Source organism: Myotis myotis, unplaced genomic scaffold (genome assembly GCF_014108235.1).
Source record: "Myotis myotis isolate mMyoMyo1 unplaced genomic scaffold, mMyoMyo1.p scaffold_m19_p_1, whole genome shotgun sequence".
Classification (NCBI taxonomy): domain Eukaryota; kingdom Metazoa; phylum Chordata; class Mammalia; order Chiroptera; family Vespertilionidae; genus Myotis; species Myotis myotis.
Window position 1 is genome coordinate 131,243,283 of NW_023416313.1, and position 21,615 is coordinate 131,264,897.

At 40.7% G+C, this 21,615-nt stretch overlaps 1 protein-coding gene across 2 annotated transcripts in view; it reads left to right on the forward strand.

Moving 5' to 3' along the window:
• The window catches only part of DHTKD1 (dehydrogenase E1 and transketolase domain containing 1), a 62,630-nt gene extending 44,462 nt beyond the window's left edge, over window positions 1-18,168 (forward strand). Inside the window, exons 11-17 of one of the 2 annotated variants that reach the window (XM_036352362.1) lie at window positions 5,029-5,179; window positions 6,299-6,405; window positions 7,479-7,643; window positions 12,197-12,279; window positions 12,612-12,781; window positions 14,622-14,707; window positions 15,530-18,168. In XM_036352362.1, the coding sequence (XP_036208255.1) occupies window positions 5,029-5,179; window positions 6,299-6,405; window positions 7,479-7,643; window positions 12,197-12,279; window positions 12,612-12,781; window positions 14,622-14,707; window positions 15,530-15,631 (864 nt within the window). In that variant the 3' untranslated portion in view covers window positions 15,632-18,168. The remainder of the gene's footprint in view (window positions 1-5,028; window positions 5,180-6,298; window positions 6,406-7,478; window positions 7,644-12,196; window positions 12,280-12,611; window positions 12,782-14,621; window positions 14,708-15,529) is intronic. The other variant, XM_036352369.1, reaches the window with a different exon arrangement.
• The last annotated feature ends 3,447 nt before the right edge of the window (window positions 18,169-21,615 follow it).

Here is a 21,615-nt window from a genome sequence, read left to right on the forward strand (position 1 = left end):
AAAGCCTAATATACCAATTGTCCCCTCGACCGGGAGTTTGACTGGGAGTTTGACCAGGGGATGGGGCCGATCAGCCAACCACCTGCAGCCCCTCCCCCCAGCCGGCCCCGCCCCAGCCAGTGGCAGCAGGCAGCCAGGGGAAGGAAGGCCCCGGCTGGCTGCCGGCAGCCGCTAGGGACCCTACCCAGCTACGAATTTCGTGCACTTGGCCTCTAGTATGCACATAAGTTCATTGGTTGATCTCTCCCCATCCACCCTCCCCTGCCTTCCCTCTGAGTTTCGACAGTCTGTTCCATGCTTATATGTCTCTGGGTCTGTTTTTGTTCATCAGTTTATTTTGCTCGTTAGATTCCACCTATAAGTGAGATTATGTGATACTTGTCTTTCTCTGACTGGCTTATTTCACTTTTCATATCTGACATAGCATAATACTTTTCAGGTCCATCCATGCTGTTGCAAATGGTTAGAGTTCTTTCTTTTTTATAGCTGCACAGTATTCCATTGTGTAAATGTACCACAGTTTTTAATCCACTCATCTGCTAATGGGCACTTACACTGTTTCCAAATATTAGCTATTGTAAATTGCACTGCTATGAACAGAGGGGTTCATATATTCTTTCTGATGAGTGTTTTGGGTTTCTGAGGATATATTCCCAGAAAGAGGATCGCTGGGTCAAATGGGAGTTCCATTTTTAATTTTTTGAGGAAACACCATACTGGTTTCATAATGGCTGTTCCAGTCTGCACTCCCACCAGCAGTATACTAGGGTTCCCTTTTGGCCACATTCTCGCCAACACTTGTCATTTGTTGATTTCTTGATGGCCATTCTGAGAGGTGTGAGGTGATACCTTGTTGTTTTGATTTGCATCTCTCAGATGATTAGTGACTTTAGCTCATATTATTTTCTTACAGTTCTTTGTATTTCTGTGGTGTCAGTTGTTACTTAACCACTTTTGTTTCTGCTTTTATTTATTTGGGTCCTCTCTCTTTGTTTCTTGATGAGTCTGGCTAACAGTTCATCAATCTTGTTTATATTTTCAAAGAACTAGCTGTTGGTTTCATTCATCTTTTTTTATTTTTAATGTCCATGTAATTTATTTCTGCTTTAATATTTATTACTTCTGTCTTCCTACTTATTCTGGAATTTTCTTGTTCTTTAATCCTTAAAGTTGTAGGGTTAAGTAGTTTATAATTAATTTTTCTTGTTTTTTGAGATAAGCCTGTAGTGCTATGAGCTTCCCTCTAAGGACTGCTTTTGCTGTGTCCCAGAGATTTTCGGTTGTTCTGTGTTCATTTTTATTGTTTCCAGGAAGTTTTCGGTTTCTTTCTTGATCTCATTGGTAACCCATTCATTGTTTAACAACATGCTATTTAGCCTCAATGTGTTGAATATTTTTGAATGTTTTCACTGTAGTTTATTTATAATTTCATTCGATTATAGTCTGAGAGGATGCTTGATATGATTTTAATATTCTTGAACTTGTAGAGACTTGTTTTCTGTCCTAATGTATAGTCTATCTTTCAGAATGTATATTCTGTAGCTTTGGGGTGATATGTTTTATAAATGTCAATTAAATCCATCTAATTCAGTGTGTCATTTAGAGTCACTGTTTCCTTGTTAACTCTTTGTCTGAAAGATCTATCCAGTGATGTCAGAGGGGTGTTAAATTCCCCTACTATGAATGTATTGTTGTCGATCTCTCCCTTAAAGTCCTCTAGAATTTTTTTTATATACTTAGGTGCTCCTATATTGGGTTCATATATACTTACCAGCATTACATCCTCTTGTTGGATAGATCCCTTTAGTATTATGTAATGGACCTTTGTTATCTCTCTCTTTTTTTAAATATATTTTATTGATTTTTTACAGAGAGGAAGGGAGAGAGATAGAGAGTTAGAAACATTGATGAGAGAGAAACATCGATCAGCTGCCTCCTGCACATCTCCTACTGGGGATGTGCCCGCAACCCAGGTACATGCCCTTGACCGGAATCAAACCCGGGACCTTTCAGTCCGCAGGCCGACGCTCTATCCACTGAGCCAAACCGGTTTTGGCTTGTTATCTCTTGTGATGGCCTTCATTTTGAAGTTTATTTTGTCAGATATGAGTATTGCTAACTCAGCCTTTTTTAAATTTCCATTTGTATGGAAAATTTTTTCCTTCCCTTCAGTGTCATCGTGTGAGCCTTTTCTTCTGAGGTGGGTCTCTTGTAGACAGCATATAGATGGGTCATGTTTTCTTTCCATTCAGGTAACCTAAGTCTTTAGATTAGAGCATTTAATCTATTTATATTTAAGGTTATTATTGATAGTTATTTATTTCCATTTTAATTATTTATGCCTATGTTTGTTTCTCTTTGCTTCTCATGACAGCAAACCCTTTAACATTTCTTGCAGTGCTGGTTTGGTGGCGACAAACTCCTTAGCCTTTTTTTTTTTTTTTTTGGTCTGGGAAGCTCTTCATTTCACCATTTTCGATGATAGCCTAGCTCAATGGTCGGCAAACTCATTAGTCAACAGAGCCAAATATCAACAGTACAGCAATTGAAATTTCTTTTGAGAGTCAAATTTTTTAAACTTAATCTATATAGGTAGATACATTGTTATTAACTTAATTAGGGTACTCCTAAGGCTTAGGAAGAGCCACACTCAAGGGGCCAAAGAGCCTCATGTGGCTAGCGAGCCACAGTTTGCCGACCACTGGCCTAGCTGGATATAGTAATCTTGGTTTCAGATCCTTGCTTTTCATTATCTTGAATACTTCATGCCATTTCCTTCTGGCCTGTACAGATGTTGATGATAAATCAGCTGACAGCCTTATGGGAGCTCCTTTTGTAGGTAAAAAATTGCTTTTCTCTTGCTGCTTTTAAGATTCTCTCTTTGTCTTTAATTTTTGGCATTTTAATTATAATGTGTCTGGGAGTGGGCCTATTTGGGTTCTTCTTGCTTGGGACTCTCTGTGCCTCCTGAACCTGTGTGACTTTTTTCTTTTCTCCATTTTGTAAGTTTTCTGCCATTATTTCTTTAACCACTTTTTCTGTCCATTGCTCACTTTCTTCCCCTTCTGGCACTCCTACTTTGTGAATATTGTCACATTTCATGTTGTCCCACAGCTTTCTTATGCTGTCCTGTTTTTTAATTTTTTTTCTTTTTGGTTCTCTGATTGAAAGATTTTTTTCAACCCTGTCTTTTAATTCACTGATCTGATCCTTGGCCTCCCCTAACCTTCTGTGTGTTCTTCTAGTGTGTTATTTATTAGTGCTATGTCATTCTTCATAGTTACTATATCTTTTCTCATGCTGTTGAGCATATTTACCTTTATTATTCTGTGTTCTATGTCTGATAAATTTCTTATCCCCATTTCATTTAGCTCTTCTGGAGAATTCTCTTGTTTTTTCATTTGGGGTTTGTTTTTTTGTCTCCACATTTTGGCTGCCTGTTTGAGATTGTGTCTGTGTACTAGGTAGATCTGCTGCAACTCACAGTCTCTAGTGCAGGATAGTGTCAGATGCTGTTTCTGACTGGCCCTGAGTACCCTTTTTGAAGCCATCACCAATCCACTACTTGTGGCTCCCTCTGCTGGGGATGAATGCCTTGGGAAAGGACTAAGATTTGTGCACCAAGGCCTGATTTTCCTAGCCCTGGGCCCTGGATTGGATCAGGAAACACTCAGAGCCTCCAGAGACTGCCTCTGTTTATACTCTGATTGTTATTCAGTCTTGATTAGTCTCAGGTTATTGACCACAGGGTAAGGCAAGAGGTTTTCCAACAGAGTGGGGCAATTGCTTCTGGCTGCAGGCTGATTGTTATTCTCAGTCTCTTAATGGGCCTCAGAAACTCCATAGGGTGCAGTAAGGGATTTTCCAATAGGATGGGGCAATTGCTTCTCCCCCAGGCAAAAGCTGCCTGTATGGTGAAGGTCTGCAGGAGAAAGGCATCCCCTGCAGTATGAGGGAATGACTCAGCACAGGAAACTGGGGTGGCTGTCTCTTGAGCTCTAACCCCACAGCCCCTAACCCTGGCTTCTGCCCACGCAGCTCCAGTCCACTCTGTCCTCCCTGGGTCAGATCCCAAGGTGAGTGGCTGCACACAAAATTTTGTGTGTTGGCCCTTTAAGTGGGTGACTGAATTTCCAGCCATCTCTCCCTGGCAGACAGAAACCCTGCTGCTTTTCACAGACAGATATTGTGTGAGCACCTTTCTCAGTTCAATGATCTGGGTTGGGGAGCCCACCTTGGAGTTTGGGCTCCAGAGTTCTCAGTGGGTACCCCCAACAGCTGAGATATCCCTCCGGAACTTCAGCTGCTGTCTGTGGGAGCCTGGCAAGCCCTTTTGAAGTCTCTATGTGGTCTTCAGTTCCTGTCCTTTGTTATCAGGGTTCTCTCCAGCAAGTCTTCAGTTGATCATTCAGGATGGTTTTTCTGTATTTTAGTTGTAATTCCAGTTTGGTCCTGGGAGCATGTCAGTGTAGCTTCCACGTCTCATCCTTTTTTTTAGAATAGTTTATTGATTTTTAGAGAGAGAAAGGAAGATAGGGGGAGAGAAACACCGATGTGAGAGAGAAACTGCCTCCTGCACACACCCTGACTGGGGCCAGGATCGAACTTGCAACCCTGACCAGGAATCAAACCCAAGACCTTCTGGTGCATGGGATGACCCTCTAACCCACTGAGACACACTGGCTGTGCTGTGACATTTTTTTAAACAAAGTTTATATGACACAGTTTTACTCTCAGCTCCAAAGGTGGGTTGTCTGATAAATTAATTTTGCTAATCCTTAAAGAAAATCTTCAATGCCCATATTCTAACACCTTTCATATGTTTCTCGTTTTGTTCCAACTTTCCCATATGCATCACTCATAGAGGGCTTTTTCTCAGAGGCCTGTAGAAACTATTAAAAATAAAGCTTCTGTCTCTGCCCTTCTTCCCTCTTAAGAGGTTTGCATAAATGTGAATCATTTACCTTTACTGACTCATGTTCCCATTTCTCTGCATGACAGTGTCTCTATTCTCTCCCTTTGCATCAGGTCAGTAACAGCCCATTGTCAGAAGAGGCTGTCCTGGGATTTGAATATGGGATGAGCATTGAGAGCCCTAAGTTACTGCCCCTCTGGGAGGCTCAGTTTGGCGATTTCTTCAATGGTGCCCAGATCATCTTTGACACGTTCATCTCTGGAGGTTGGTTTTGGCATATGAATATATAGTAGATGCATGATGCTAGCCTTATGGGGACAAATGAATGAAAAGGGACTGTAGCTGCTTTTGAGACTCCTTGTACCACAAATCCTGGGGAGAGTTGGGTGTTGCCCTGTCATCCACTGGGCCATGACAGCTATCAGAGTTAAATAAGCTGAGTACTACTCAGCTGTTATGCAGGGAGCACCTTCCCATCTGTGGGGGAATGTGTTTGGCTATAGCAAGCAGGACGTGTACCTACCAGGTCCTAAGTAGTTTGACTTTCAGATCTTCTCTAGGGGTTTGTTGATTAGCTATGACATGAATCACAAGCAGGGAATGGTCACATAGTTGAGGATTTGTGATCGGAGTGAACGTCAGTCTTGAAAATCTGCTTCCCTCAATCCAGAGACACTCAAGTATCTGAACGTTGGAAGTTGTGTGTCTTGATTATTTTTAATAATCATTTATAAAAGAAGGACCTGCTTACTGTAAAAATTCAAAGTATATAAAGTACAAGTATGAGTTTCCCCCACATGCTTACCCCGTTTTGGGGGGTAAGTACTCTTGGATTATGAGTGTGCACTATAGGTCCTTCCCTTTGTTGTGTTACTCTGTATCTGTGTAGTTATAAGAAACATGCCAAGCAATGTCATCCCAGGAAATGTAATTTAAAATAAAAACAACAATTAAAAAGAAACGTGCCTTAAGGAAACTGGCCTTTGACATGTCCAGAGACTGTTCTAACGTGCCTATGTCTTGAGGACAGTGACCTGTGTTGTCGGGGGTTCTGTGAGGGAAAAGTAGGAGCTGTTCAGTCTTGGTAAGAGTTGTGCCTGAGTGCATTCAGCATGGCCATGCTGTTCTGGGAGCCGGATGTTTACTGTTGAGTTTGTGTGTTCCACTTGCTAAATAAATCCCAGGATGTGCCATTCCAGGGTTTCAGCTGGTAGGAGGGATATTTTTTCTCCCAACTATGGCGTAACAATGCTAGACAGTACATGTAATGAAAATGGTTCTAGGGGGTCAGGCAGCTAACTAAGATTTGTTCCGCTACCCAGATCAGATCAGACCTTTCATTTCTGCCTCACAAAGGTCTCACTCCCTCCTACTGTTTTCCAGGCGAGGCCAAGTGGCTCCTCCAGAGCGGCATTGTGATTCTCCTGCCCCACGGGTATGACGGGGCTGGACCCGACCACTCCTCCTGTCGCATAGAGCGTTTCTTGCAGGTATGTCCCGTGCCTTTTTGATTCCCAGGAATGTTTTCATGATTCTGAGGGGCTTTGAACTAGAATTTCCTCCTGCAGGTACTTAATGAATGTGCCTTAAACTGTCAGACATTATAGTATCTGAATGAAACAGATTTAATGCCCTGGAAGTGGCAAACCTGGCAGCCTTGTCGCCTCCACTGAGCTCTGTAGTGGCTTCTGCTCTAAGTTTTGCCTTTATTTTCCCACCAGGGTTGCCCATGCACACTCTCTCTCCAAATCGGAGGGGACTAGTAATAATTGTCAGGGTTTTGCCACTTTCTTTTCTCCCCATTGTTTCTGGAGTGGGGTTAGGAGCCATGTCTTTGCTTTTTGTTCCACCAGGGTCTTCTGAGATTTAGTTCATTGTCACTTTTCGACCTTGTTAGCTGCTTTTGATTTTGTTTTGTCTTTAAAACAAACAAACAGCCCTGGGTGGTTTTGCTCAGTGGATAGATTGTCAGTCGCAGGTTCGATTTCTGTCAAGGGCACATGCCCAGGTTGTGGGCTTGATCCCCAGTAGGGGGAGTGCAGGAGGCAGCCAATCAATGATTCTCTCTCAATGATGTTTCTATCTCTCTTTCCCTCTTCCTTCCTCTCTGAAATAAATAAAAATATTAAAATAAATAAATTAAAAAATATTAAGCAAATCATTCTAAAAAAAACAAAACAACCCCCCACCCCCCAAAAAAAACCCCACAAACAAATCAAACTCTTGTGTTTATTTCATTAGAAGAGTGGGATTCTGACACCATCTTAACTCCACAGTAATCAGAATTTGTATTTTTTAAAAGGTCCCCTCCAGATGCTCCTTGAAATCAGCTGTGTTTGGAAACAACTGTGTTAAAATATGCAGACTTAGGAAAATGGGGGAAGCATCAGACCTCTCCTTTGGTTAATTCTTCTTAGGCTGTAAATTTATTTTCTGGTATTATCTGTAATGGAGGGAAATATTTTTTTCTCACCCTTGAGAGCCCTGTGGTCCCTTTGGAGAGCAGATGTTATGATTGTAGGAGATGATCTGAACATTCTCCTTTCTTTCATTTCTGTCCCAGATGTGTGACAGCGCAGAGGAGGGGGTGGACGGGGACACCGTGAACATGTTTGTGGTAAACCCCACAACTCCTGCTCAGTATTTCCATTTGCTCAGAAGACAGATGGTCCGGAACTTCAGAAAACCCCTCATTGTTGCTTCTCCAAAGATGTTACTCAGGTTCCCTGTAAGTGGGAAACGCTGGTTGGAAGCCTTTCTTCTCTCGTCATTTTATTGTTTTTTGTTTGCTTTTGTATCTAATTATAGTTCTAAATTACAGAAACATCTATTTAGTTTTAGTTGGCTTTGCTTTTCTAAAACTAAACACCTCTCTCTCTCTCTCTCTCTCTCTCTCTCTCTCTCTCTCTCTCTCCCTCTCTCTTTCCCCTTTCAAGAATAACTGGTAATATAAGTAGCTCTCAGTTTCATTGTAATGCAGGACAGGATAGCACATATTATCATACTGGTATCCTGGTCTGAGAGAAAACAATTTTATAGCAAAAGTTTAAAAATCCAAATGGTCTAAACACTATTGTGTTGATAGTAGCAACTTGGGAATTTAGAGCATTTTCATGAAAGCAAGTGGTGTTATTCATTGACTTTTGTTTAGATTTTTCCTGTTAAATGATTTATCACATGTAGAGGCCTGTTTCAATAAGCACAACATCATAACAGTATAGCTTATTGTATATTGCTTTAAAAGTATACATTTTTAAAGATGTACATTTTCTCTTGGTTTACCAGAACTAAGTGTTAAGTGCACAATATATTTTTAAATAACAAATATGCTAGTTTTCAAATGGCAGAGTTCAAGGTAATAAATACTAATAAGCATATATTTATCCTGTCTGCTATATTTTTTTTCAATTTTACATGAGAATCTCAATTAGAATGAACATTAAAAAAACTTGCATTTATTTAGATGCTACAGCTGAGGTGAAATAAGTTATTAATGATTTGGCTGTTCAGGACAATCTTGTGTTTTGCACAAAGGTTTGAGTGCAGATTTGGAATTGAGGGGTATTGAGGAAAGTTGCATGTGACTTGCTTTCACAGGTTGCATTTGTAAGCAGTGTCTAGCATTTGGAGAGAAGTAAGGAGATACTCTCATGGTCAGCACTTGTGTGATCCTAGAGCAAACTAAACACCCCTTAAATTGTGCACTCCAGGCACCTCACCTGTCTTACTCTAGTTCTGACTCTGGGAGTCAATATCAAATGTAATAATATTAAATATAATGTATGTATAGTACCAACTATTAAGTGAACTACTAGAAATTTTATTGAGAATCTCTTTTGCTATTTGAAACTGAGATCAAGAGTTCATATTCTGGCCCTAATATTTTACTCCTTGCCCCAAGTCTAATATGTAAGTTATCCTATAATAGAGACCTTATTTGGGAGCCTTAAAAAATATCAACAGCTATCCTATAGATTTTAAAGTGAAAAACTACTCATTAAGTAGTCAAATATCTTCATTAAACATGTAAGTTATTTTATTAATTGAAAATGAGTACAACTGTTATTGAATTCCGATTTTCTCCTGAAATTTTGATTATTGGTACACATGATCTGTTGGAATATAAGTCAACCCTTTCTTTCCATGGTTTATTCAGAGATGACTTGCCACGTGATAAACATGCCTCAGGGCTATAAGGAGTTTTCTGTCAAGTGGTACCTAAATCCCACTCCAGTTTCCCAGCCAGCTCTGAATCCCAGCTTCTTTTGTGTCCAGTCCTTCCTAGGAGGACTAATGAAAGGATCTGGTTCAGAATGGAGAAAGATCACATTAATTAATAATAAGACTAGCTGAATAGCTAATATTAATTTTTTAAGTTATATCACAATATCCCAGCATCAGTGTGGCTCCCCACAATGGCCTAGCAAAATGCCATCTACCCATTTGGGACTAGACTGTAGGGAAACTAAATGATAGCAAAAGGGATCAAATCTCTAACCTTGGCTTCACCAGTTTTGTACCCTAAGTTCTTTGCAACAAGCATTTACTTAAATTGAGCTCATTAACAAAAAAAAATTTTAAGCAACTAAGATGGCGGCATAGGTAAACACCGGGAATTCACCGCCTCTCACAACAATTGAAAATTACCGCAAAGGACTGAGCAAACATCACCCAGAACAACAGGAAGGCTGGCTGAGTGTAAATTCCACAACTAGAAGGAAAGAAAAGCACGCTGAGAGCCAGAGGCGCTGCGGAGGTGAAGTGCAGAGGTACGGCGGCGCGCGCGCGCGGAAAGGGGGTGGTGCCTGAGGACGCGGCTGTCTTTTTGAATCACCAACTCCCGACTGCTCTGAACTCCGGTTCCGGGAAGTCTCTGGGGACCCAGGTCTCACACGGGGAGAAGCTGGTCTGTCCGGCAGCGAGCGAACTTGAGGGCGGCTTTCACTCAGAGGTGCTTGCAGCCGTTACCGGAACACTGAGACGCGCGACTCCGGGTGGAGAATCGGCCATGGCCGCTTTCTCCGCCCTCTGACTCCCTGAGACCCCGCCCCACCCAGGCTGCGGCAGAGGCTTTTGCATGTGAATGTACCTAACTGCAGACAAACCAGGCAGACCTGGAACTTCCAAGAGAAGGCCCAAGGCCCCGCAGCGGCTTGCATTGCTTCACAGCTGAGCCTCTTCGTGGCTCCTGCTGTGTGGCCTCAGGCAGAGGCTGAATTAGCACCTCCTTAGAACCAGGAGCCACTGTACCCAGTGGTCAGAGGGGCTCCATCCAGATTGCAACTCCTCAGATCCATAAGGGACGCACTCAGGGAGCAGACTCAGTGAGCACCAAAGCCCCACTGAAGCAAGTCTTGCCCCAGAAGGGTGTCTTCAGCACAGAAGTTCTCCCACTTTAGACACAGCTGATTCTCACAGCAGTGATCTCTCCCAGTGATTCTACAACAACCAAGGCACCAAGAGTGCACCAAGAGTGTCCACCCCAGGTAACTGGGGAGGCTGAGCTACTGGGCCCTACAGGACACCTGGCGCACAGGGCCACTCTATCAACACAGGGAAGCTGCCAAAATGCGGAGACAAAGAAACAGGTCACAAATGGCAGAAATGGAGGAAAGCAAACGATTGGATATAGAGTTTAAGGCCACGGTTATAAGGTTTTTCAAGAATTTTATGGAAACCGCCGATAAATTTAATGAATCCCTCAATAAGTATAGGGAGACCATGGAGGACATGAAAAAGGACCAACTAGAAATTAAGCATACACTGACTGAAATAAAGAATAATTTACAGAGATCCAGCAGCAGAAAAGAGGATCCCAAGAATCAAGTCAAAGATTTGAAATACAAAGAAACAAAAAATACCCAACCGAAAAAGAAAAAAGAAAAGAGATTCCAAAAATATGAAGATAGTGTAAGGAACCTCTGGGACAACTTCAAGCGTACCAACATCAGAATTATAGGGGTACCAGAAGGAGAGAGAGGGCAAGATATTGAAAACCTTTTTGAAGAAATAATGACAGAAAACTTCCCCCACCTGGTGAAAGAAATGGACTTACAAGTCCAGGAAGCGCAGAGAACCCCAAACAAAAGGAATCCAAGGAGGACCACACCAAGACACATCATAATTAAAATGCCAAGAGCAAAAGATAAAGAGAGAATCTTAAAAGCAGCAAGAGAAAGACAGTCAGTTACCTACAAGGGAGTACCCATACGACTGTCAGCTGATTTCTCAACAGAAACCATGCAGGCCAGAAGAGAATGGCAAGAAATATTCAAAGTGATGAATAGCAAGAACCTGCAACCAAGATTACTTTATCCAGCAAAGCTATCATTCAGAATAGAAGGTCAGATAAAGAGCTTCACGGATAAGAAAAAGCTAAAGGAGTTCATCACCACCAAACCAGCATTATATGAAATGCTGAAAGGTATTCTTTAAGAAGAGGAAGAAGAAAAAGGAACTCTTACCATTTGCCACAGCAGGGATGGAACTTGAGAGCGGATAAATACCACAGGATCTCACTCATTTGTGGAATATAATGAACAACATAAGCTGATGAACAAGGACTGATCCAGAGACGGAGAGGCATTGATTGGACTGTCGGGACTTGGAGGGAAGGTAGGGGAGGGTGGGGGTAAGGGGGAAAGATCAACCAAAGGACTTATATGCAAGCATATAGGCCTAATCAATGGACATGGACAACGGGGGGGTGAGGGCATGAGCGGGGGTGGGGGGGGGTGGGGGGTAGAGGGCAACGTGGGGACAAGGACACATATGTAATATCTTAATCAATAAAAAAATATATATATAAAAAAAATTTTAATCACAGAAATATTCACTTCTTGTTCCTACTTGTTCTAATAGGTTTCACTTGAAACTTATAATAAGAAACTTAAAGAGCGAAATAATTGCCTTAGCTTCGCTGTTTTGGTTCACAATATAAATCTATAAAATGTTGCTTCTAATTCCAAAAAATTAAAGCAGACTTTCTATTAATAATAAAGTTGTATGATCAAACTAAAACTTTGGTTCTTAAAATTTTTGTCTGGTTCTGTGGCACCAGACAAAAGGCAATCTTACCTAACCTCAGGAAAAGAATTTATTCTGAAGTATTTAGAATTAAATATTTCTGTAAGGCTATTGTATTTATTAGTACATATGTTTACTTATGTTCCTAGTTGAGAATTTTGATACTATTTCTTGGCAAAGATCCCTTATAAGTAAAAGCATCTTCAGCTCCTTTCAACTGTTTGATAGATTTATGGCTTTTCCCCTACTCCTTAGGCAGCTGTGTCGACTCTTCAGGAAATGGCACCAGGAACAACATTCAAACCGGTCATTGGTGATTCATCTGTGGATCCAAAAAAGTAATTTGATGTGTATTTCTGTTTTCAGAGTTTTAATTGGTGGGAGAACTAGCTCATGTTAAAAAACCCAAAGAAACCCAAATCTCCTCCTTCTTAATATGTCCTTTAAGTGAGCAAGGTAGGAGTTAAAATATGCATGGAAGAGTGAACTTTGGAGGCATATGTTGCTAAAGAAGGCTTGCCAGGGCATCACATATGTCTGAGCCCAACTACAGAGCCCCACTGCTTTACTAGTGAAGCCTTTAAATCTATGTGGTCTCCCCTTTCTTCTGATACAATTCTTATTTTGAGGTATTTCTCTCTCATCCGACTGTCCCTTTTCTACCAAACAGTGTTAAGAGTCTAGTGTTCTGCTCTGGCAAACACTTCTATGCCCTACTGAAGCAAAGAGAATCTTTGGGGGCCGAGAAACATGCATTTGCCATTATCCGAATAGAGGAACTCTGCCCATTCCCGTTGGACTCATTACAACTGGAGATGAGCAAATACAAACATGTTAAAGGTAAAGGGTTCTTTGATTTGAAATATCTGCATGTGAATGTTTTCTTTGAACTATCTCAAATGAAAAGAGGTTATGGGGGCAGTGAGAGTTATTAGAAAACTGGTGGGGTCCCTCGCCCTGGCCTGCGGGGATCGGGCTGAAACTGGCTCTCCAACATCCCCTGAGAAGTTGCAGATTACGAGAGGGTGGCTCTCCAGTGACGCACCTGGAATCAGGCTCCCTTCTCTCCATTTCCGGGTGCATCACCCAAGAACTGCAGCTGCCCTCACTGCAGCCCGGCAGCTCCTGCATTGAGCGTCTGCCCCCTGGTGGTCAGTGTGTGTCATAGCTATCAGTCAGAGTGTCTGCCCCCAGGTGGTCATTGCATGTCATAGCTACCGGTCAGACAGTCGGACGGTTGCTTAGGCTTTTATGTATATAGATTGGATCTCATGGAATCTAGAAATATGAAAATAATACTTCTAGAGCCAGTGTCTTCATGCCTTTTGTGGTGTTTCTTACAGTCTCCCCTTCTCTCATCTAAGGCATCTAATTTCTTGAGAGTTTGGAGGGAATCACTATCATTTACAACAAATCAACTATAATTGTAAAAGATAAGTCTTTCAACAAATGGAGTTGGAATAATTGGATATCTTATGCACCTTACACAGAAATTAAATCAAAGTTGATTATAGACCTAAATGTAAAATATGAAGTTGCAAAACTTCTAGAAGAAAACCTTTGTGACCTTAAGTTGGGCAAAAAGTTCTTAGCTGTAACACCAAAAACATGTTCCATAAAAGAAAAATTGGACTTTATCAAAATGAAAAACTTCTGCAAAGAAAATAAAAGGACAAGCCACAAACTGGGAGAAAATATTTGCAGATAGATATCTGGAAAAGGACTATCCAGGGTGTTTAAAGAACTCTTAAAACTCAACAGTAAGAAAATATGTAATTCAATTTTTAAAGAGCAGGCACTTTACCAAAGAACTAGATGGCAAATAACTATATGAAAAGATGTTCAACATAATTAGTGATAATGGAAATGCAAATTAAGTTAAAATGAGATATGGCTACGTACCTGTTTGAATGGCTATAATGAAAACAAAACAACAAACTGACAATATCAAGTGATGATGAGGATGAGGAGCAACTGTAACCCTTATTCACTGCTGGTGGGAATGCAAATTGGTTCTGCCATTGTGGTACACAGTTTGTCAGTTTCTTATGCAGTTACACATAGAGTTACCATACCACCCGACAGTCCCACTCTTAGGTGTTTACTTACCAAACAGAATGGAAAACATGTCCCCAGAAATTTCTGTATGTGAATGTTTATAACAGCTTTATTCATAATTGCCTTAAACTGGAAACAAACAAAATGTCCTTCCACCATGAGTGACTAAACAATCTGTGGTACATCCATACTCAAGGTCATACTACTCAACAGTAAAAGAGAATGAACTATTGCTATCAGCAAAATCACAAATGGATTTTGCTAATTCAAGGAAGCCAGACCCGTACTGTATGATTTTATTTAAATGACATTCTGGAAAAGGCAAAACTGTTGGGATAGAGAAAACATCAGTGGTTGCCAGAGATTGGGGGTAGGAGAAGGACTTGAGTACAAAGGGACAAGATGAGGGAACTTTTTGGTTAATAGAATTGTTCAGTATCATGGTTGTGCTGGTGGATACATTACTATGTATTTGTCAAAAAAAAAAAAAAAAAGACACTATGCCATGTTGGAAAAATGTGTGTGTATATATACATATAGTGTGTGTGTGTGTGTGTATGTATGTATGTTTATGTTGTGTATGTTTACTTGAGGTACTGAGATGGATTTTCTTCTTTTATAGATTTTATTTGGAGTCAGGAGGAGCCTCAGAACATGGGTCCATGGTGTTTTGTTTCTCCAAGGTTTGAAAAGCAGCTGGGCTGCAAGGTACTGTCTCTGCCTTTCACGGTGTTCTTGTAGCTTGCTTTTCCTGGAGTGCCAACAAATGGTTTTATCCCCTACTATCAATTCAATTCCTTTAAATATGAACTAAAATATACTGGTAAAGTCTAGTTTTAGGCTATTCTTTCAAATAAAATGCTGAGTGTTTGTCAATCTATGTGCACATACTAGTATCATGTAAAAACAAAAAGTGACTATATGTAGGAAGTAAAACCCTTACCTGTTGGCTGCTTTCCCACTAGCCTATTCAGCATTCTTGTCCTAAAGGTCAACACCCAAGCCATGGGGGAGCTGAGTGATGGGCAGGCTTATTTTACAGTGTGGGAGTAGCAATACCCAATGATGCTTGTTCCAGACCCATCCACAAGCAGAGATCCCTTACCGGCCAAATTCTTCTTAATTGTGCTGTAGGAAGGGGAAAACAGTGAGAAGAGCAATTGTGCTTCTGTTTTATCTTTCTATTCTGCTTAAATTAGAACTCTGTTCACTCATTTGATACTAGTTGGCTAGGCCCAAATCATTTTCAAATGTAAATAGCGCTAATTTAGGAAACTCTACAGTTACTAGTAAAACCAACTAATAGTTACTGAAGAATAGAATAAATTTGAGAATTTATATTCCCTTATTATGCCTGGAATTTAGTTACTTTTTAGTTGTGACAATATAGTCTATGTAAGTCATTTTTTCCCCAAAAAGGTGATTTATGTTAAACAAGCTAAGAGAAATACAGGCACCTGCTTGGGTGAACTAAGCAGAGTTCTGATTGGGTCACAGTGTCATTTTATTTCTTTTCTGCTCCAATGACAGCTCCGCCTTGTGAGCCGACCACCTTTGCCAACACCTGCTGTAGGAATTGGCACCGTTCACCTGCAGCAGCATGAAGATATCCTCACCAAGACCTTTGCTTGATGATGTACTTTGAAGAAATACAACTTCCTGTTAAGAAAATTGCCATAAAAAGAAAGCCCTGCTTCCTCTACTCTCCTTTTTCCATTAGGTAACATGAAATGTCTGCGTTCCTCTAAGATGTTGGGACTGTTTAGGACAGTTTAATCTGGAATATGTGGAATAGCAATGGAATCAATATATAAATCAGAGAAGTAACCTTTATCCTTACAAATTCGATCATGTTACAATTTAGTTAGATCTGAGAGTTACAGAGCTAGGTCATAATCAAGATTTTTCAGATTCTACTCTTTCTCATTAACTGTATATGTCCAGGGAAGTTCTTTAGCCTGACTTTATATCTACATATAGATTACCTCTCGATTATTTGGTGCATGTCACTTTCATTAATTTCCCCCTTCTTTATTCAAAGTCCAATATTTTCATTTATGTCGTTTTTGGTGTAATCTTCCAGCCACTCTGAAAAATGTTTCACTAGACACTGTAGCAATACTATATTATTTCTGATTTCTGATTTCAAAATTGTTGTTTTACCCATTGTCCTTAAATATATTAAATACAAATCTCTGGGCGTGATCTTTCAGCATAGTGTTACTAAGTGAAGGAGTTTTATTTTTTTAATTTTTTTAAAATGTTTTTATTGATTATTTTTTAGAGAGACAGGAAGGCAAGAGGGAGAGAGAAACATTGATCAGCTGCCTCCTGCACAACCAGGCATGTACCCTGACTGGGAATTGAACTGGCAACCTCTTGGTGCATGGGATGATGCTCAACCAACTGAGCCACACTGGTGGGGCAAGTGAAGTTTTAGGTACAATGAAATTGATTTGTGGCCTGCCTTGCCATAGTATCTTTCTTCCCTAAATTGTTCTTGCAGTGATATTTCAACTGACTTCGGAAGTCTGATAAGAGGATTTGAGCCCCTGATTAATCAGCCTGGCCTTTTAAAGTCCCTGCTACAGTTTGATGTTTATTTGGGGTGTTTAAGGCACACTTTAATTTTGACAGCAGGAACTTCCCAATGCCAGGTGCCTGGGAATTTCTAGGGATCACCAACCCCCTCCCTTATTCTGAAATTAAAAGGTACTGGAAGCATAACTAAACAGCAGCAATCTGTGCAGCTTTACTTGGCTTGGTGCTGCAGAGGCTCTACCATTGACCATTCTTGTGATACTTTTTCTCAGAAATGATGGTGGAAGTTCTGGGGCACTGGAACTAGTACTGGCAACTAGTAACATTTTTCAAAATCAATGTATAAGTTGTTCTGGTCACAGCAGTAGATTTGTGGTTCATATCTTAAATGTATGCATTAGTGCATTGACAACATTTCTGTAGATTCAGATCCCTTTTATTCCTATACACCATAATGCTTCCTTTTTGTGTCAAGCCTTATAAATCATGTAACTTGGTGCCACTCATGTAAATCACTAAGATTACAGAGGTCTATTTAATGAGAACGGTTAACAGTATTATATATCAAACTAGTAAAAAATAAAAGCACAGTGTCATTTTCAGATCTCTCGGTTTCTTAGCTTAAAAAAATTTAAAAGTGTAAGACAAAAAGGAGAGGGAAAACTAGTTTAGTGTAGATCTCTTCAAATTTCTAACTTCATAGCTCAAAAGTCTGCTTATGGTATCTTGTTACATCTTCTCCAACTTGAGCCATGAGCTGTGTACCTCATCCTCACTCTTAATCACTACAGCAACATGGGCCAGCATTTTGAATTCCTTGCAGGAAGAGACCATTTGAAAAATTCCAAATCAAATATTCCCATGATAAAATATGAGATTAAAAACATACTAAGGTAAAATAAAATATTTTACTTTATTCCTTTTTAAATTTTGATAATATGATTTTTGTATCCCATTTATATCTATCAATGCTAAATTTCATAGTCAATGAAGATACAGCTCAAATTGGGTATTCACTGAATAGAATGACACATTATTCTTTGTAAAATAAAATTTTATTCCTTATAAGACCATTTGGTTACGTTTTTCTATGTTTTCCATACATATACTATAAGGAAGCATGCTATATTTTAAAACAGAGCCTTTTTTAGTTCTACTGTGTTACTTTTAAAGTTTTATTATTTTTAAAAACTTCTTGACTGACAATAGACACAATATCCCTTTCACAAAATTGAGGAAATATGGTTTAAAGAAATTAGGGATTTACATAGGAAGTCACAGATTTAAGAGTGAAGACATTCAAGTCTTGAGGCTCCAAAAGCTTTACCTACATTTTTCTTTGATGTACCAGGATATTTGGTTTTCATCTTCAGCTTCTCATAGGGTTCAGGCTAAAACTATTATACTTTCGAGAAATTTGGATAAAATGTTTAATTCCTCAATATTTATAGCACATTATTACACAAACAACTCCTAAATTACTCTATGGATGTAGCAATTCACTGTCATGTTTGTATTTAAATCTGAAAAAGCACAATCTAAAGCAGACTTTTATTCCCCCACTGCCAATTATAAAATCAGTTAATTTTTTAAAATTTTTAATAAAAGTATATTGCTTTCGTATTGTTTCCCTGTGTCTTCTCTGACTCATATGGAAAACCATCCATAATTGAATAAAAGTATTAAATTACATACTTTTCTCATTCATAGTAAGTAAGTAATATTTCTTCAGTGAATAGTTTATTGGACACCTATTGCATATATGGCATAATTCTTAATGCATGGACATTAAAAACACATGGGAGTGGAAAATAAATGGGTCCCCCTCTGTCCTCAATGGACTAACAATCTATTTGAGAAGACAAAGCATTTTACTTGTAGAGAGAGAAATGTTTTTGTTGGATGTAGGGGGGGTCAAGGAAGGGTGATATTCCTAATAGATGTAGATTAGGTGGCATCTGTGATTATACAGAAAAAATCATGAGTAGCATGTAGTAGTAGAAAGACAAGAATGTTGGAAGGGCAACTAATAAAGTTATTTAGAGTGTCAAAGCTTATTCCCAGGCTTACTTGAAACATGGAGTTGTCCCAGAAATAGACAGTAAGGAGAGGTGTGGGCTACTCTTTTCCTTCTGTCAATTAGACTTTCAATTTAGTGCAGCCTACTGAAAGGAAGTTATATTCATGGAATTAGTGCCAAAACTGTATTTAAGTCAACCATTCGCAGGTTACTGTAGATGATACCAAAAATTAGGTAGACCCTCCTGCCATCTAGAAGTTTATGGTGTAGTGGAGATTAGACAAGTATGAAAATGACTAATACAAAGTAGAACGAGGTAAGAATGAAGTCATAGGACATGAGATGAAGACTGTGGCAGATTTCATTTTCCAAAAGTGGTCAGAGCAGTATTTGTGTCCCATATGCTCTTTCAGAACCTTGCCACACTCCCACTAGAGTTGGAGCCTATTTCCCTTTCCTCTTGAACTGAGCAGGCCTCTGTGCCTGCCTATGTCAATACAGTGCACTGAAAGTGACGCTGTGTCACTTCCAAAGACATGACTTGGCAGCCAGCTGCCATGTTGTGAGAAAGCCCAGGCCACGTGGAGAAGGCCCATGGGATGTTGGAGCTGATAGCTTCACCTGAAGCCAGCCGACAGCCAGCACCAAATGTCAAACTTGCAAGTGAGAGAGCCTTCTGATAATCTGGAGCTGTCCCGGATGACCTCAAGTGGAGCTGACCCATTCAAACCATATGTGTGTGTGTGTGTGTGTGTGTGTGTGTGAGTGTGAGAGAGAGAGAGAGAGAGAGAGAGAGAGGGAGAGAGAGAGAGAGACACTGATTATTAAAGTGGTCAGGAGAGATTTTAATCAGTAATATTATACTGCAGTAGGAAAAACAGTCCTGCTTAAACTCACTTTAATTTTTAGAGGCAACTGTGCAGTTTAGGGGAATGAGAAAACAGGGAGGAGGTGAGTGGGTGCTCATAGGGTTAGGAAAGTTGAAAATTACAAAAAGCAGGAAGGAGGATTTGGTTCACATGAAACACATCTGGGTTTGTTAACAAACTGATGGAAGTTAGGCACCTACCCTCCGACTAAGGCTGGGAGACAGAGACCCTACCTTCAGGTGTTGCCTGGAACAAAAGGTAAATTCTGAGCGTTCCCAGGCAGATATTTTAAGGGTGGGCAGGGTGACCCTAGGGATGGAGCTGTTAGAAAATGTTAGTGTTTGTTCAAGTCTTTATAGGCTAACGTAAGGCCTAGTGGAGAAAGGGCTCAGAGGAGTCTGGCTAGCTAGAGTTTGCTCTAGGAGAGAATCCCCCACACACAAGTATTTTGTTTCCTTCTAGTACAGAGACATAAGTATTAGAACAGATCATTGGATTATGAGGCAGGATAGTAAGAAGCTAGGGAAATTCCTTGACGAGAGGAATAAGGGAAACTGAGACAAAATAATTAAACAATTTGAGTTTAGAGTCAGCTAATAAATCACAAGAACACTTAGTAGCAAATGGTTTACACATTTCAGACTGTCCCAGGGCAGACCAGCCTCAGTCCCAGCCCCTCTTTAATAATGTTCTTTAAAAATAAAACTAATCAGAAAACAACCCTGGCCCCTTTACATTCTGATAAATCAACATATTGAAAGACATGTCTGAAACACTAATGAATATTCTGTTAAGACCTTCCCCAGACACCTCCCTAGGATTTCTGCCGAAGGAAGATAAAAAGGATCCGGCGCAAGCTTTCTCCCTAGAGCACTCCCACCTCTCCCTTCCCGTACTTCTTCCCCCGCAGTGTGAGCAATGCTCACCTGTCGGAATTCAAATAATGGATGTGGAGACAGAAGTATGGCGAAAGCGAGACTTTAAATTCATGCTGGAGAGCGGGCCTCTGGTTGTACAGGCACACATGGAGTAGCCAAAGTACAAGTCCCTCCTCTGGTTCCTCATTGGCTGAGTACTATGGATGAATAGTTTCCTCATAGGTCGCCCAGGGCTTATTGTCTCCCATTGGGCCATTGAAAAAAATGGGCTGAGGCCTTTCCTAGTTGTCTTCACCGCCCTCCCCCCCCCTTTATATGGGCGGGCACCTGGGAGGGTGGGGGGGGTTGTTTCTACCATGATGCTGACTCACATCTACAGTTCTTTGTTCTTACATCTCTTTCCCTCCCTCCATTCTGTTCACCCTGGGGAAATTCAGTAGCCGATTCCATTAAAAGTTGCCTAAGCTGGAGATGGATCACAGAGGCCTATTTCCTACAAGAGGCATGCACCTCCTAAATTCTAAAGGACCCAGGAGCCTTGCAACCAGGGTAGCAGCTGGACCTGAACCCATCTCCAAGGCCCCCTTCCCTGACTGTCTCCTGTGGCTTCCCCTACCTTAAGCCCTTTCTTTGTTTCACTGTCCCCAGCTTTAATAAACATGCTCTCAAGATCACCTACACTCCTGTTGTGAAATCCTACACGAAGTCAAGAACCCACACCCTGCCCTTAGGCCAGGCAGACCCGCCCTGGGTAACAATGACAGGTCATTAGTGAAGCTTGAAATAACTTGTTTCAGCAGATGTTAGAGAAGTTACACTGCAGGGGTTTAACATTCGAGTTTGGAAAATACATGAGACCTTCTATGTGTCCATCTTAGCTTAACTTCACACCTGCAGGATGTGGTTATCATCCTTATTTTACCCATGCAGCTCAGAAAGGCTAATTGCCCGAAGCCATTAAGTAGGGAAGGGATTCAAATTCGGAGCGGGTTGGCTAATTTCTAAACCCTGTACACTTCCTGTTTCACCATGCTGTCCAAGGAGGGATAAAAACCTAGTCCGGGGGCAAAATCCTGATCCTTCCATTTTGGAGAAGCTGCGGGAGCCCACGTAGTACACAGTGGGATTGCACAAGATGTTAATTTTATAAAGTGTCACAACTTTTTGAAAACTTCCCAGAGAGGATGGGAGCACATTAAAAAGGCTATTGGGGCCACGCTGGCTCTCGGGGCGGCCCAGGTCCAGGCTTCAGGAAGGAACCGGCCTGTGTTCCTGGCACCGGGCCCTGACCTGCCCCCTCGTGGCTGT